Source organism: Amaranthus tricolor, chromosome 3, assembly GCF_026212465.1.
Source record: "Amaranthus tricolor cultivar Red isolate AtriRed21 chromosome 3, ASM2621246v1, whole genome shotgun sequence".
Classification (NCBI taxonomy): Eukaryota; Viridiplantae; Streptophyta; class Magnoliopsida; order Caryophyllales; family Amaranthaceae; genus Amaranthus; species Amaranthus tricolor.
This window is the reverse complement of record NC_080049.1, coordinates 723,659-741,301: the sequence shown is the minus strand read 5'-3', so window position 1 is coordinate 741,301 and position 17,643 is coordinate 723,659. Positions and strand designations below refer to the sequence as shown.

Sequence of the window (17,643 nt, the reverse complement as noted above, 5' to 3'; positions counted from 1 at the left end):
AATCGGAAAAATAATCACATTCTTATGCATTTCAAATTCGATACAGTTAGATCACTTAGATGGTATACCGAAAGAATAACAATTATATCATTCAGTGGTGATCTTCTTTAAAGGGTATTTGAACAGGAATACATTCAGCCTAAAGGAAAGTTTCGCAGCTGAGGTCGTTCAAATACAAATACGAAGTGGAGGAATAGGATTAAAACAACCATAAACGGTCAGCAGCTGTTAGAATCTAAATAAAAGATGTCTTCTTTCTTCAAGACAACTCCAAAAATCGAAGCTGAAAACTTACAGTCTAAACTCGATAAGAAAATTTTCAATAGGCCTCGTTTTAACTAACCTTGAGGGTGAAGAAGACTCGGTGGTTTAGCCCACCTTACAAGGTGTGTAAAAAACATAGCTAGTATACAACTGAGTCTGGTAATGATGCATCTCAAGTGTTAAGGAGCAAAACCGGGAGAGTTAAAATCCCCTAGAAGAAACTTGTCGAAACAGAGAGCTACGACCACTGGACCTGCCAAATCTCCAGCAGCACAGCCTGAAAAAATCAATAATTCAAAATAAATTTCAAACAAGCATTTTTGTATAAACTCAAAACTAAAGGTGTTCATTCGGGTCATCGGGTTGATTTCGAGTCACATGTTCCGAGGCGGTTCAAAATCGGGTCTTTTGTTCATATTGATTTTTACATAATTTTAAATTCATTTTGATGTCGGGTCAAGTCGGGTTCAATTACAAGATTGGATGAATATCGGATCTGTTTTGAACATCTTTGCTCAAAACCTTATATACAGACTTATTTTCACTTGATAAAGGTGGTTCTAAACATGTGTTCGACTTGACATACCCCTAAATTTAGGGGCCTCCAAAATTAGTTAACATTAGTTTTCATTGTTTTTGCTTTAGTTTAATTATTACCCTTTTCGGCCAAAGAGTATTGAAAATATAAATTGGACCTTGAAATTCTTAGTGTACTTTTGCTCCGCCCCTGCACTCCTTGTTTCCATATTTCACAAGAACAAACATTTACATTCAACACTTTCCCTCACTTCCCTCCTTAACCCAAAATGGAATAGATTTGATGACAAAAATACTTACACGTAAGTGTGGTTCTAGAAAAGGGGAAGGAGCATTTGCATCATTTGAATTGTTACTCCCTCATACAATGATGTCTAGAAAAATTGCAAGTTTTCTTGAAATGGACTAGTATACAATGTTTATGGCAAAATTCATAACCCCGACATAAGGGTTTGATGGAAACATTTTCCTAGATAATAGTTTTTCATGAAAACATTTTTCAAAATAGTTGTCGATTGTTTGTTTTGAAGGGAAAGTTTTAAACCACATGAAGGAAAATGTGATGTTATGGATGGGAGAGTAGAGGAAAAGTGGTTCCTTAAAAAATATGGATGAAAATGTCTACATAGGGATTGGACAACTCTTTTCCACCTAAGTTTTCTTTTATGAATCCTTTATCCAACCAATTATAAAATCAAAAAATTGAGAAGATTGATTTTCTTGAATAACATTTATCCCAAACCAAACACCCCATCAGGGGTGGTACCGGCTACCGCCGTAGAGAGGGAAGGCGAGAACATTGTGCCTAGGACTATTAAAGATATGGACAAATAAAGTATAATCTTAGTTAGCAATGATCTCTCACATTGACTAATTTTGGTTTATGATCAATCCTTAGTTATATTATTCAGAAAAAAGGAGTATTAAAGATAAGACTAATAAAACATAACATTGTTGGCGATGATCTCTCACGTTTATGTATTTTAGTTCATGTAGTTGACCTAATATTATTGGGATTAATGTTTTGGCATCGTCATTGATTAAAATGATCTATTTCATGGAAGTGTAAGACTTAGAGCACATTTTTAATAGCATATAACAATTGCAGTAAAAAATGGAACACGCAAAAAAGAGGGGTAATTGACTTAAAAAAAAAAAGGTGCAAATAAAAGAAAAGAAATGAGTAAAAACCCTTACCCATCCATTGACCAATTGAAGGATGTACCAAGGTGGCACCAAGCCCTGCCCCAATGGCTGCAAAGACAAGTGATGCAGTGCACTTGATTGACGCGGTATATATTTTCTTACAAAGAAGCTTGAACTCCTCTGTTGTATTCACTTCTTCTATATCTTCTTTAGAGTTCAACAGATGGAGGAGGGTTTTATATGTATCGATTCCAACTTGAACAACCCAAGATGCCGTCACTCCTAGACAGTGAGCTGCTCCAATGGATAAGAAATCCAACCCAAGCAAGAGAAAAAGAAGAGGTGAATTTAGAAACCCAATCGATTAAGCACAATTCGCCCAAAAAACATAACATCGCAAAATAAGGTTTTGATGATATTTTGAGCAGAAATTTCACCTCTGAATGTTGTTTTTGTAACAGCAGTGAAGTAGACGGTAAATGGCAAACCTCGCTCTGCCTTACGTCTTGCAGATTTAGGAGCATCTACAGATAGATGACAACAAGTTTTCTTATTTTCGGGGATTAGCGAATAGCAAAGATTAAACAGAAAAATGCTATTCGTGATTTGGTTTACCATTATTTAGTCAAGTATATAGCATACCTTTGAGAAGCTTCCATGCCATTCGCTGGGAGCAATAAGAGACAGCTAGACTTTCCAACATTCTTCTAGTAGTAATGACAGTACACTGTAAAATAGTAAAAAAAAAAACTCAGTGCTAATGGAACTAACAAAAGAAAATATCGAACCACCAACAGTTTCAAAAAAGAAAAAAGAAAATCCAGCTTTTCAAGTATATATGCATACACGAACACCAAAAAAAAAACCAACTGGTTGGAAGGATGAAGAAGCGTGTACACACGCACAAACACACACAAATGCAGAGAGACACTTGGGAGTCAAATTGTAACCGCACAACAGCACAAGGAAAAGGATTAAAAAGACTCATTTCATATCTTTGCATAAATAGACTATTTGTGAGCGTGATTTTGTTATGCACGGAAAATTACACAAGGGGCACAAAAAAAAACTTTTGAAAAAGAACTCACAAAAACATAGTATATTTTCTGTAATTTGCTTAGTAGTTTCTTATATGAGTTGTTAGTTTGTTATTTCTGGCAAAGGAAGGCTTCCTCTTATTCTTGTACATATAGGTGCAAAAAGCTAATTGAAGAATAATGGCAATTACAAATGGCCCGTTTGTTAATGGTACTAAATGGTGGTAATGGGAATGATTTATAACGTAAAATTTTACCAAAAGTTCCATGTCATTCCCATGGTGATGAATCTTTGATTACAAAAAAGTTTTTTGTTTACGAATTTCAATTACCACCTACTATCACCTCTCCCAAAGGTAATACATTGGAATGTAATTTATGAAGAAAATGAGATGATTGTAGTTGGACAAGCATGACCATCAAAGTAGAAAGAGATTTTTCAACCAAAATCACACTAGTTTTCATTCCCATTACCACCGTTTAATACCACCTACCAACGGGCTGTAAGGGTAAATAGCGTATACTACATACCTCACGCATAATTTGCTTTAAGGAGTTGTAGAAGGGAGCAACCAAATCTACTGGTTTTCCTTCAGGTTTATCAGCCAGGAAGTCTTCATCATCTTCCTCTGATAGCTGGCGAGGCTCCAAAAGCGGTAAATAATTTATCAAAAAAGATCTCAAGGTTGTGAGTGCAAACGACCTAATGTGAAAGGCCGAGAAAAGTGGTTTTAGCTCAACATCATATACTTTCTCAGTGTGAATAAGGGACTCAGACTCAAAATGATGTTTATGAATTTCATGATCCTTGGAAATATGATCCTCACTCCATGTCGTAATAGCATCGCAGTAAGCAATTCTATCATTACTGCAAAAATCATCACCATATATATATAAGTATTCATTAGGCAAACATAGAGCTTATAAGTGGTACATCTAATCACAGTCCTTCAACTTCAAAAAAATACAGCTAAACATAGAGCATAATTCCCGCACTCAGCATTCATCTTAAACTTAGAAGGATTTACTTGGACCAGCAAGAATCAAAACCATTCTAACATGAAATATAATAAATAAAACAAGAGCATAAATAATAAACAAACTCATAACTTGTGAGAAAGCTCACAAGGATGTGCCATTCACCACTATGGAACACACTACTTTGAAAAGAACGGAAACTATCAGGACTATCGCTTAATAGTCCCTAATATTTCCTAAAAAGAAGCATTAAAATCACTAAGCCGTTTCAATTTGTTCTTTTTATACATTTTTCCTTTTGTATCTAAAAATTGCCACAATTTTTTCCTTCGACATCTATTTTATGCAAACTATTCAGCTACAAAAAAGAATCATGTAGATGCAAACATGAGGTATTAACTAGGCAACAAGCAGTGGCCTATTGAGCTATCCACCAGAAAATAGAGCCTTTCTTACATGCTATGCTAAACGACACAGGCACACAATCACAAGTGAATCCAAAAAGCAGCTTGAAGCTCACAGCCCAATCATGTGGGTGATGGGTTGATGGCCATAGTACAACGTAGTAACAGCTTCTCCAGTACTCTTAATACAATTACAAGTAATTGTCCATGAACTCAACCTCACCAAACACGAAAAATTTTGCGCTTTTTTAACTCATAAGAGCTTAACAGAGTGACATAACCCACCAACTCAAACGCAATCGAAACTAACACATTAAATAATTTAGAGGGCTTAAACTTGGTTATGAATATACTCTTTTAATAGTTCTAGAGTTCTAGTGTGATAATATCAATCATACCAATCAAAAAGGTCTCGACTTTTTTAGCTCATATAAGAAAAAACGAGCGATATAACCTTCTACAACTCCATAAACATAGAAATAAATTAACCAATAAAGTTCTCCAAGACCGAAGAGCTACAATTTCCTTATACAAGAAACAACATCAATCAATGGAAGTATAAAATCTACAATAAGCTTCCAATAAGCATCAAAATGGGCTAAACACACATCTATGCATGTGTGTTGAGTGATCCTAGCATAGCCTAGACAGACTCGAGCCTAGATTGCCATAAGCATGGCACTAACAAAAAAACACCTCTAATCACTACAACCAACAAAAAATATACTTCTCAAATTGAATACATAACACTAAAGCATGAATTAAAAGATGAAAAAAGCATAACAAAGGATATTAAACTACAATCAACAAAACCCCATATGATCAAAAGTATTAATTTATATGTTAAGCAACAAAAACCATGAAAAGGATAAAGAAATCACCTTCCAAGGAAAGCCCTATACCCAAAAGGGTAAGCAGCAAGAACAGAAGCCGCAACCCCAGAAACAGCAGCACTGGCTGAGAAAGAATGGAAAGAATGCAAAGTTTTTGTTGAAGAAAAGTTGGGATTTTTCCTCAACAGATCCAATAATACAGCAATTCCTGACATTATTTATTTGATCCAAAAAAAACCCAATAAACAAACCCAATTCAATCAAGTTTCTTTACTTCTATATCTTGAGTTTTCTTGATAAATCCCACAAAAAATTACAATAAAACACAAAAATTTGGGCTTTCTAAAAGAAAATTTCCTGGTTTTGAGAAAAGATTATTAAGATTGAAGAAGATAAAAGGGGAATGAGACAGTGTCAAAGAATAGTGAGAGTCATGGATTTTGATTCAAGTTTTAGCTTAATAAATTTTGTGAGCTTAAGGGTTTGAGAAAAGATTAGTTGGAGTAGCTTGGATTTATTTAAGCTCTAATCTTAAATCATTGAATAATCTATCAATTTAAAACAGCTTTTAAAAGGTTTTTGTCGATTGCTTTTCCGACTTTATCTTTACCTTAATGTGATTGTGAACCATAAAAAGTGAATAATGACATTTTTTATTTAATAATTTTAATCCCGAAATATTGAGGTCGGCTATATAAAGCATTATATCATATTATCAATTGCAATAGTTGTCCAATTGATTTTTCATTTTCATTTCTTTTCGATTTCAAACATCTCAATTTGTTAGTCTAGATCATTCATATTAAAATTCTCCATCTTTTTATCATTTTTTTCTGCAACTTCTCGTTATTAAACTTAAAAGGAAAAAGAAAGAAATTTTAATTACAATATTGGAAATGTCCGAATAAACTAACATATTTTCTATATGCTGTGAATAATCCTTATTATTAATTATTTCTAAATAATTCAACATTTTGTATATTTTTTGTTGATAGTGCCCCTTGCTATATTTTAACAGGCTATCATAAGTACTTACTAGTCGTTAAATCTATTTTTTCTTCCTTTTTATGCTTTTTGTTAGCCTGCCCCTACTTCTCTTTTGGTGGTAGCTAGTTACCTATGGTAGCCTAATAATATGTGGCAAGGAGTACAATCAGGGAAAAAAATACAAATGTTAAATCATTTGAAATTAATTAATAATAGAAATTATTCATAACAGATAAAAAATAGATAAGATTATTGAAGAACATTTCCCCACAATATTTATATAAGCATTAGAAGAAAAATCTACTTTATTATTTAGACGATTAGCTTCTTCGTTTCTCATGTCACGTCTTTCTTGTTATGCTTGGAAGAACATAATCGTACATTTTCATACCTTCATCAAATTCAAGGATATCAAAGAAGATATTCTCATACTCGTAGGCTTGCATTATGATAGGTTTTTCATCATTCATCTTCAACTTCATCCACTTACTCACAATGTATTTCTTCTTTTTTCGCATCACTTGCTTCATATTTTCTTCTCAACTCTCAATTAATTCCCAAATTTCATGGCTCAATTTTGAAGTTACAATCAAATCAAATATGTTATTTGTCATGTGATTCAAAAGACGTTTTCAAACAAGATGATTATCCTTTCAAATTTTCTACTTCACTTCAAGTTGCTCAAAGAAGATAAATGTTGTATATTATTCTCTATATATATATGTGTGTTTAGGATGATATTTGAATACACATGTAATAAAGTCAAAATCCCTAGTTTTATTTTTGAAAGGGACTCTCTCTCTCTGAAGCTTCTCCTTTCCCTTTTCTCTTCTTCTTTTTCCTCTGCCATTTTTCCTTTGCTCTCACTTCTGCATCGGTTCTTTGAGATCTTCTCTTTGCATGTTTTCATGGTATCAGAGCCATCTTCCTCACAAGATCCATAACTGATTTTTTTTTTCTCTCACGCATCATCATGGAATCACGAGTTATAACTGATTTTGTTCCAGATTATAATCACGAGTTATTTCTTGGTCATGGCGATAATACTAATCATTCCCTTTCAACCAAACCTTTGAATGGTTTAAACTTCGAACAATGGGAACGCTCTGTCCAGATCTCCTTAGTAGCAAAGAACAAAATGGGTTTTGTTGATGGTTCTTGCAGAAAACCGACAGATCCTACAATGGCAAAGCAATGGGAAAGATGCGATAAAATGGTAATTTCTTGGCTTCTGCATTCTTGTGAAGAAAACATTAGTTCAAGTGTTCTCTATTGCAATTCTGCTTCTGATATATGGAACGAATTAAAGAATCGCTTCTCTCAATCCAATGGACCTAAAATTTTACAAATTGAAAAAGAATTAAGTTCCTTTGAACAAGGAAATTTGTCCATTGCTGAATATTTTACCAAATTGAAGAGTCTATGGGATGCATATGATAGTCTTGTGAAAATCCCTAAATGTTCTTGTGGTCTTTGTTCTTGTGACGTTAATGGTTCAATTGTTGAGTTGATTAAAAATCAAAGACTTTACAAGTTCTTAATGGGTTTGAATGGAGCATATAAAAACGTCAGAGGCAATATTCTAATGATCAAACCTTTACCAGATGTGAACACTGCTTACAGCATATTGATTCAAGATGAAACCCAGAGAGAGTTTTCTGATACTTTGTCTTCTGGAAATGAAAATTCCGCATTTGCTGTAAATAGATATCAGTTCAACTCCAATGGCAACAGGAATTCTTTTAATTCTTTGAATAATCATCCAAATAAAGGGAGATCTGGGTCTGTTCCATATCACTTTTCATCCACTTACAATTCTGCATCTCAAAAGATACACCGCAGCTCTTATTTTTGTGACCATTGTAAAATGCAAGGCCATAGTGTTGATAGATGTTTCAAACTTCACCCTGAACTCAGAAACAAGCCAAGAAGAGTTGCTGCGCTCTCTGAAAGCCAACTTCCATCCCCAGCTCTTGATAACAATTCCTCTACCAAGCCAGAAAATTCTATATCTCCAGAAGTATATCAACAATTTGTTAACATGCTGGCTCAACAATTTGCTCCAAATAATGCACCTCCTACTTCTTCTCCATCTAAAGCCACCCTTCTCGCAGGTAACCAATTTTGTTTTTTATCATCTGGTAAGAATACTTCTTGGATTCTTGATAGTGGTGCTACTGACCACATCTCTTCTTCCTTGGATGTCTTTCTTCAATATAAACCTCTTCCAAAGCCATACTTCATCACCCAACCAAATGGTCAACAAGCCAAAGTTATGCACATAGGATCTGTCCAAATATCAGATGACCTAATTCTTGATAATGTGCTTCATGTTCCTGTTTTTCAGTTTAATCTCATTTCAATCTATAAATTGATCACTCAGCTTCATAAATTCGTTTTATTCACACCCACAAATTGCTTACTCATTCCCTTTACCTCTATTTCTCAGGACCATTTGATGAAGCATGCTCAGGTCCTTGGTAATATTCACACCAGTCTGTACCATGTTCACACTTCTACTTCCATTCCTTCATCTTCTGCTTTATCAAAAGAATGCTTGAGATCTACAAGTTTGCTTTCAAGAAACAATCTTCAACAATTATGGCATTGTAGACTAGGACATTTTCCTTTTATGCAAATGAAACATCTTAAACTTTCATCTTGTAACTCTTTTCATGTAGTTGATTGCATTTGTCATATATGTCCTCAAGCTAGACAACACTATAATTCTTTTCCTCTTAGCAATAACAGAGCACATAAACTTTTTGAGTTACTCCATGTAGATTTATGGGGACCATATGCTACTCCCACATACAATGGGCACAAATATTTTCTCACCATTGTTGATGATTTTTCAAGAGCTACTTGGACTTATCTTTTGAGCACTAAATCTAATGCTTTTCCTGCTTTAGTTAACCTCATAAAATTACTCCAGAACCAATTCCACACCTCCATTAAAATTATTAGATCTGACAATGGCATGGAGTTCTGTGATGAAAATGCCATCAAATTTTACAATGACATGGGCATTCTTCATCAAACCAGTCTTGTTGCAACTCCCCAACAAAATGGGAGAGTTGAACGCAAACACAGACATTTATTGGAAATAGCAAGGTCTCTGTTTTTCCAATCCAAAATTCCCCTCAAATACTGGGGTGAATGCCTTTTACATGCCACCTTTCTCATTAACAGACTTCCCTTATCAGTCTTACAATATAAAACACCCTATGAATTACTCCACAACAAATTACCTAATTATGATGCTTTGAAGTGTTTTGGAAGTCTATGTTTTGTAGCCACCAGCAAAAGAAACAGAGATAAGTTTGCCTCTAGATCACATCCATCCATCTTTTTGGGTTTTTCTCCAACACAGAAAGGATACAAAATTCTTGATCTTCACACTAACAAGATCCACATTTCAAGAAACGTTCACTTTCATGAGCATGTTTTCCCTTTTCATCATATTTCTTCTTCAACTTCCCCATCTGTTCTTCCTTCTTCCATCTCTGATTTCCATACTTTCTTTTCTTACCCAACTTCTTCCATCCCAAACTCTTCCATAACCACTGCCTCTAACACTCAATCTCAGAATACTCCTCAAGACCAAGATTTGCTCTCTAATACTTCTAATCCTTCTCCCTTATCTTCCCCTAATATCAGAAGATCCACAAGACAAACTAAACTTCCTACACATCTTCAGGATTATGTTTTAAACACCACTTCTGATTTTTCTCTATCTCAACAATCCCATTCCTGCAATCTTATCACTTTTTCTTCCTTACCTCCTTCTCAACAACAAATTCTTGCTCTACATGCTGCCTATCCTGAACCACAAACATATCATGAAGCTATTCTTGACCCTGGCTGGAAAGAGGCCATGAACAAAGAACTTTTAGCCCTGCAGCAAAATAACACATGGGACTTCACTGATCTTCCACCAGGTAAAAAGGCTATTGGTTCAAAATGGGTTTTCAAAACAAAATTCAATAAAGATGGCTCTTTGGAACGCCTTAAAGCTAGACTTGTCATTCAAGGTAATCACCAAAAATATGGGATAGATTACTTAGAAACTTTTAGTCCTGTAGTCAAAATGACTACTATAAGAACTGTAATGGCCTTGGCAGCAGCCAAAACATGGCCTATTTACCAACTTGATGTTAACAATGCCTTTTTACATGGCAATTTAACTGAAGATGTTTACATGAAAGTTCCTTTGGGTATACCAAATCCCAACAATAAAGTTTGCAAACTCAACAAATCTCTCTATGGTTTAAAACAAGCTTCTAGACAATGGTTTCAAAAGCTTGCTAGTTTTTTGCATTCCATGAATTATCAGCAATCAAAACATGATCCATCCTTATTTTTAAAGAAGTATGATTCTGATATATCTATTCTTGCTATATATGTTGATGATATTTTGCTTACTGGTTCCAATTTCAATGAGATACATAGCATTAAAAAGCATCTTGATAATGAATTCACCATTAAGGATCTTGGTTTGCTTCATTTTTTCCTTGGCATGGAGGTTTCTTATATAAATGCAGGGATTGTTCTCACTCAACATAAGTTCACCAAGGATTTATTGCAAATTCAACATTTCCCTAAGAAAGAAGTTCACACTCCTTTGCCTCTACAATGCAAGCTAAGTACTGATGATCCTAATGCTTTTTCTGATCCCACTTTATACAGAACTTTAGTAGGAAAGTTGAATTTCTTATCTCATACCAGACCTGATTTAGCATTTGCTACTCAAGTTCTCAGTCAATTTATGCAAAACCCAAAACAATCTCACTTTGATGCTCTCATTCATGTTCTTCAGTATATTGATACTACTGCAGGTCAAGGAATTCTTTTAAAAGGTGAAGCTAATCTCACTCTTCAAGCCTTCTCAGACTCAGATTGGGCTTCTTGCCCTTTCTCCCGCAGATCCATTACTGGTTATCTTATATTGTTGGGCAATTCTCCAATTAGCTGGAAAAGCAAGAAGCAATCAACCATTTCAAAATCCTCTTCTGAAGCTGAATACAGAGCAATGCAGCAAGCCACTTCAGAGGTCACTTGGTTGGTCAACTTGCTTGAAGAACTCAATGTCTCATCCTTAAAACCAGTCACACTTCACTGTGACAATCAATCAGCTATACAAATAGCCAAAAATCCTGTCTACCATGAAAGAACAAAGCACATTGAGATCGATTGCCATTTTACACGAGAAAAGTTAATGGAAGGGCTCATTCAATTGACTTACTTACCTACCCAAAATCAACTGGCTGATGTGTTCACTAAGATCCTGCCTCCAACACACTTCAAGTCTCTACTATTCAAGCTGGGCATGCTTCAACCTCCAGCTTGAGGGGGGGTGTTGTATATTATTCTCTATATATATATATGTGTTTAGGATGATATTTGAATACACATGTAATAAAGTCAAAATCCCTAGTTTTATTTTTGAAAGGGACTCTCTCTCTCTGAAGCTTCTCCTTTCCCTTTTCTCTTCTTCTTTTTCCTCTGCCATTTTTCCTTTGCTCTCACTTCTGCATCGGTTCTTTGAGATCTTCTCTTTGCATGTTTTCAATAAACAATTTTTATGACTATCCTTTCTTTCGTAGTTAGAATCTTCAAAATGTTGAGTTTGAAAAGGTTGAGCAATGTTTTGGACAAAGTTATTATAGCCATAACAAACATACTATCTCTTTCTTATATTGTTGGACGATTGGGTGAGAGGTTAATGACAAAGTTATATCGGTAAAAAATCAGGTTGGTTGACAAATGACTATTTGTTTTTTCGCTGATTTGTTTAACTAGTTTAAAGTGTTGATTACTTTTGTTGGCTTATAAGCTAGTTGGATAAACAAATAATCAGATTCTGACTATTAAATGTTTATTAGAGAAAATATAGATTAACAAAACAAAAGCCATTGAAAAAAAAGCTAACAACGCTAACTTTTTATTTTAGCTTAAAAGTCTCTTTTCCTAAAAAAAACTAATTACTTAACTTTTTTTTTTCTTTTTAACCAACTAACAAATTTTAAAAATCAAAATCAAAATCAAAATCAAAATCAAAATCAAAAATCAAACCAAAAACAATTACATAACAATCCAAATATCACTTTGAATTTGTTGTACATGATGCTCTTCAAATTTTCAAGGTGTATAAAGGATGGAGTATGCTTTTGGATGGTTCCAATTTCCAATCTACTAGTATAGCATGTTTAAATCATTGCCGCCCACATCCGTATTCCCCAAGTCCCGAACAAGTTCTCTCCCCTTTCCTATAATCAAATTAAATTACTTCCATTAATCAAAATTAACCCCCATTGCAACAAACCCAAATCAATGTATTGATCATAGAAACCAACACCCAAATATTGTTCAAGAGAAAAGGGAAGAACCCATCAAAATTAGGGTTTCACTTTTGCACTCAAATTCAGAAAATGCAAAGCGGGGATCTCAACAAAGTGTGGGAAATCAAAGTTCTAAAAAGAAAAGCTAAACAAGATCAAGCAAAACAAATTCTTGAACGCATTGCTAAACAAGTTCAACCCATTATGCGCAAACATGATTGGCGTGTTAAAGTTCTGTCTGAAATGTAGTATGTTTCCCGCCACTTTTCTTAAGTTTTCTTCTATTATTCAATTTTTATTGTTTGGTAAAAATATCAATTTTACGGAAAATTAAGTATTGGGTTGAAGAAAGTTTTGTCTTTTTTTGTTGATTCATCTGCTACAGGCTTAATGAGAATGTTTGTTCATTTTTTGTTCTTCTTAGTGTAGTTTGAAAGTTTGGTTTTTTAACATTTTCCTTATTGGTTGATTATTGAAACATTAATCATTTTTTGTTCTTTTTAGTGTAGTTACAAAATTGGGATTGTTTTGATTGTTCTCCTTTCTACATTTTTGAACTTTTTAGTTTGTTAATGCACTATTAGAAATGTGGTTGTGTAAAGTGAGGGCAAGGAAGACCAAAGATGACATGGAGGGCAAAGTTGGAAGACATATGCATTATTTAGATTTAGAGTTTGAGATGTTAGAAAATCAAATGAATGGAGAAGAAGAATTCATGTGGATGATCACTGGACTTGTCTATTGGTTCATGTGGCCGATTCTAATCTTTGTGGATTAAAGGTTTGACAATTAGTGCTGATTTATTTGTTGATTGATGAAATGGGAATGATTTTGGGTTGCTGTTAAGCTCATATCTTCATATTTCGTAGGTTTTTATTCAGCCATTGAGTCATAATAGGAAATGTCCCACTAATTTGTAGGAAAGAATAGATGCAAGGAAGCTGAAATTTTTCTAGAAGCATTGAGCTCCTTTCGTTATTTTGATTTCTTTGTGATCCATTAAATCACAGTGAGTTCACCAAAGGCTTATATAATGAATTGCAGTTGTTGGAAATAGTTTTGTGAGATACTCTTAAGTGATGTGTCTTCTCGATTTTATTCTATAATTCGAAGTTTTAGTTCAGACTAGGGTTTGTTGGGTGAGTCTAAGGGTCTTAGGAATTGGATGTTTTCACTGAATTCATAGTGTAAAAATGTGGCGACGGTCGCGATCACGATAACGAAACGATAATGCGGTAACAGAAGTGATATGATTATCATAATGCCTAAATATAAGTCGAAACCATAAGATATCCCTTGATACTGCCTTAACATGGTTTTACACCTTTACAACGTGGGGAATATCGGTTCATTTATTTTGAAAAGCTGTACAACGCGGTTGATGCGATGCGATGTGGCCTTATTTTTACACCATGACTGAAATAAATTGGATAAATGAAAAATCAGATAATAAATAGGAGAAAAAGAGAGTGGAGAAAGGAGAAAAATACCTTGCCCTTGAAAACACAAGGTGTTTTTCAAATCGTTCAAATATATTATTAAAATATTGAAAACACTAAAACTCTTGGGCATTGTTGACAACCTTCTTCGTAGCTCATATACATTGCTTAGTTTTCTGTGAGACTGGATTCATATTTGTTGTGAGTTTTAATGGTGTGATTTTGCATGAACAGTTTCTAACTTCTTTGAATTGTATCATATGAACTTAATGGAAATACACTTATTGGCATGCAGTCCCAAGAGAAAGGAACTTCTTGGATTGAACGTTGGACGTGGGATAGAGGTGAAATTGAGGCTTCGGAGGCCTAGTAATGAATTGGAGTTCTACTCATATCATGAAGTTTTAGACACAATGCTTCATGAGCTTTGCCATAATGCGCATGGTCCTCATAATGCCAGTTTCTATCAGCTATGGGATCAACTAAGAAAGGTCAGCGACAATTCAACAGTTTAGTGATTAGTTCTAGACTTTCAGTCGCGTGATGGTCTGTACAGAAACCATTATCGAGCTTTTAAAATGATAATGCCTGATATTAAATGAAACCTTCATTAAAAATCTAGGTCCTTTGAGCATCAAAATCCCTTTAGTAAAGGGATTTTTGATCCTCTTAGGGTGGAAAAAATATCACTTTTTATGAGCAATGATAAAACACTATTTAGGATTGGTTCTATAGGGGATACTTTTTAATACTTTAGTTATATATGAGGGTCGTTTGGGAATTTTCATATAGGGGTTTAGTTTTGAATTTGAAACATATAATTGGACAATTTTCCGAAACCGGATCATCTTGGATTTTCTCACTTACTACTTTTAGTCTCTTAACGTGTGCCATGTTATGTATGGAATTGAGCTGTTTTTTTTATATATGTGGTCATGTAGTTACCGGTTGCTGCCTCATACTTTATTTCTTCTATAAAATGCAGGAATGTGAGGAATTGATGTCCAAGGGAATAACTGGCACAGGGGAGGGTTTTGATCTTTCTGGGAAACGTTTGGGTGGTTCCACTCGCCAGCCACCTCTTTTTTCCCTCCGCAAAACTGCCCTTACTGCTGCAGAAAACAGGAAGAAGCTTAACTCTCTTCTACCATCTGGACCTTTACGGCTTGGTGGTGATAAAAACATAATGTCAGCATTAAGTCCTGTCCAAGCTGCTGCCATGGCTGCTGAAAGGAGATTACAAGATGAAATATGGTGTGCATCTGCTTCTGGTGGCCTAAATCCCGAAGAAGAGGGAGATTGTGATCTCTTAGAAACAGTGGTACGCTCTGATAAGAATGTTGCTAGCTCTAGTTCAAATGCTTCTAGCGGTAACGACGGAGATGCAAAATCCCGGAAAAGGTCTCAGAGGGGCGATACTATCAATGTCATTGATTTAAGCCACAATGTAGATACTACTTCACTTGACGTTCGTGGTGCAAAATCTAGTAAAAGATCCGATGGCTCCTCGAGAACCAGTCCCTCTGCTTTATCCATCACGGGGGCCTCAACAAGTAATCATGCTACAGAAAGCACCTATGTTGAGTCTGTCATGTGGACTTGTGAAGCATGCACTCTTTTGAATCCTGTAAGTAATTAGTGACTTTTTGCTCTTAAGTCTAAAAAATACATGCTTGTGAAACCTTACTTTTATTTAGTCCACTCAAACCACTAAACTTACTTTTCCATTATCGTTTTTGGTTAATTTCTTAATGTTTTAATGCGTATCAATGGATAAACAACACTTGAAAAAATGGAATTTAATGACAGTATTTATCAACTCTGGGAATGAGCCATGTGGGTGCTACTTGTGTTCGAGTCGAAAAAGGTATATTTACCTGACTATTAAGGAAACTAGCCAGGGGATAAATGCCCTAAATACCTGAATGAATTTGGAACTGCAGACATCTCTCCCCCAGAAGCTAACTTATTCAATCATCTTGACTCGTTAAAAAATGTTAATTGTGCAAATTTGCAGGCACTGGCTCTTGTATGTGAGGCTTGTGAAACCCTGAAGCCCAAAGATATATCTGTGAAGTATAAATTCTGGTCTTGTACATTCTGCACCTTGGAGAATAGTGTTAATCTCGAAAGATGTTCAGCTTGTGATGAATGGAGATATTCACGTGGTCCTCCATTGTCAACTTTGCCTCCCAATCTCGGTACATGAAAGGTACGTTTTGATTTAAGTAATTTGGAATGTCATTCTTCAGTGGCGGATCTTATCATCATTTTGACTTAGGTCTGGTACAGTTAATTTTTGTTCATTGTATGGCGTAACGTACATGTATGATTGGAAAAATAACAAAAAGATTCAATGTAGAATATCATTTCTAGTGCTACAAGACATGATAGACTACAACATTTTATTATCTCAACTCCATTAAGTGGTTCCATTACCTCAATGGCATAACGTGGTGTCCATGTAGGCTTTCACTTGGGCGGGGTTTAGAGGTCTTGGATGTAAGCAACTTTATACCCATAAAAACATTGAGGCTTGTGATTGACCCCTAATAGCAAACATAATGTGCAGTTGTGCATATTCACCCGAATAAGAAGTTTACATGATTTAATGAATCATTCTACTCTCTCCGATTCCCTTTAAATGTCTCATTTCTTTATTTGGTAAATTCACCTTATTTGTCCCATTTTTATTTAAAGTTTTTTTTTTATTTTTTTTACCAATTTGTCCTTATGAGTTCTATTTTATTACAAAAAAAATCTATTAACTTTACAATTGTTGTGGCCCCTTCCCTTATAAGTTCTATGTTATTACAAAAAATACCCCTATTAACTTTACAATTAACACTTCAACTACCATTGGGTATCTAGTATCTACAATTGTTGTGATCCCCTCCCTTTCTTAATATACGTGCCCAACTCAAATGGACATTTAAAGGGAATAGAAGGGAGTATTATACTATAATAACCCGAAAAATAATTTTTTTGACATACTTTTGCTGTATTTGTGACTAGCAATGTGATGCAAATTTACTTTCTTTACCTTTCGCTGTAAGAACCCCCCTGTGCTCTTCATAGAGTTATATTTGTTCTCTGCATGAATTCAACATATTTTTAGATTGTTGATACTTGAAATTGAATGTCTGAATGCTATTTAGTTTTACTTACATTTTTTTTAATACAGTTTTCTGGATGGATATATGCATTCGAATCACTGATCATTCAGTTCTGGTTTCTGAGAAAGAATCGTTTTGCCATATTCTTTCTGATTTAGGAGAGACTGTATGTAAAGATTGAAGAAGAACGAGGATGATGTCAGTTGAGGAATTTTCAGGTGGAGAACGGTAGAGTGGTACTGATCAGAAACAGAATATCATAAGTCGCAAAGCCTCTAAGGGGTGAGCACTTAAACTATAAGCAACCTTTTGTCACTTTGTCGATCTTCTCTCTACCTATGGCGTATGGCAAGTTTTGTTGTCTTCGATTCAAAGTTACTCCTCACCATCTCGGGGTGTGTTTATGAGTTGGATATTCTATTGCTCGTATCAAGGGCCAAATTCAGCTAATTTATGAAGAGTAACTCATTTATTTTGTTTCTTTCATCTGAAATATGGTTCATACCAGAAAATTTGCTGAAAATATATGTAAATGGTTAACATTTTTAATACTGTATAGTT

The 17,643-nt window shown here is 34.7% G+C and overlaps 2 protein-coding genes across 4 annotated transcripts; one reads left to right on the top strand and one right to left on the bottom strand.

The window, feature by feature from the left end:
• LOC130807983 (uncharacterized) lies at nucleotides 1-5,749 on the bottom strand. The gene is made up of 6 exons (XM_057673410.1): nucleotides 5,248-5,749; nucleotides 3,516-3,852; nucleotides 2,590-2,674; nucleotides 2,385-2,471; nucleotides 1,999-2,241; nucleotides 1-541 (listed from the first exon to the last, which is right to left on the bottom strand). Exons 1-6 carry the CDS (start codon nucleotides 5,412-5,414, stop codon nucleotides 444-446), a joined length of 1,017 nt encoding a protein of 338 aa, XP_057529393.1. The 5' UTR covers nucleotides 5,415-5,749; the 3' UTR covers nucleotides 1-443.
• Nucleotides 5,750-12,357: 6,608 nt separating this feature from the next.
• LOC130807973 (uncharacterized) lies at nucleotides 12,358-17,633 on the top strand. 3 transcript variants are annotated; one of them, XM_057673397.1, is made up of 5 exons: nucleotides 12,358-12,772; nucleotides 14,262-14,457; nucleotides 14,952-15,593; nucleotides 15,984-16,178; nucleotides 17,151-17,633. In XM_057673397.1, the coding sequence occupies exons 1-4, from the start codon at nucleotides 12,618-12,620 to the stop codon at nucleotides 16,173-16,175; spliced, it is 1,185 nt and encodes a 394-aa protein (XP_057529380.1). In that variant the 5' UTR covers nucleotides 12,358-12,617; the 3' UTR covers nucleotides 16,176-16,178; nucleotides 17,151-17,633. The 3 variants fall into 3 exon arrangements, with proteins under 3 accessions (XP_057529380.1, XP_057529379.1, XP_057529378.1); XM_057673396.1 differs by having other exon boundaries at nucleotides 12,361-12,775; nucleotides 17,241-17,633; XM_057673395.1 differs by having other exon boundaries at nucleotides 12,362-12,775.
• The last annotated feature ends 10 nt before the right edge of the window (nucleotides 17,634-17,643 follow it).

What these genes read in the sequence shown, in the direction of transcription:
- LOC130807973 (XM_057673396.1), top strand. Translation starts at nt 12,618, where the DNA reads ATGCAAAGCGGGGATCTCAACAAAGTGTGGGAAATCAAAGTTCTAAAA. An exon ending in TATGGGATCAACTAAGAAAG is followed by an intron (nt 14,458 to 14,951) that starts GTCAGCGACAAT and finishes TATAAAATGCAG; the next exon opens with GAATGTGAGGAATTGATGTC. An exon ending in CATGCACTCTTTTGAATCCT is followed by an intron (nt 15,594 to 15,983) that starts GTAAGTAATTAG and finishes GCAAATTTGCAG; the next exon opens with GCACTGGCTCTTGTATGTGA.
- LOC130807983 (XM_057673410.1), bottom strand. Translation starts at nt 5,414, where the DNA reads ATGTCAGGAATTGCTGTATTATTGGATCTGTTGAGGAAAAATCCCAAC. An exon ending in TACAAAAACAACATTCAGAG is followed by an intron (nt 2,242 to 2,384) that starts GTGAAATTTCTG and finishes CCATTGGAGCAG; the next exon opens with CTCACTGTCTAGGAGTGACG. An exon ending in TTCAATTGGTCAATGGATGG is followed by an intron (nt 542 to 1,998) that starts GTAAGGGTTTTT and finishes TGATTTTTTCAG; the next exon opens with GCTGTGCTGCTGGAGATTTG.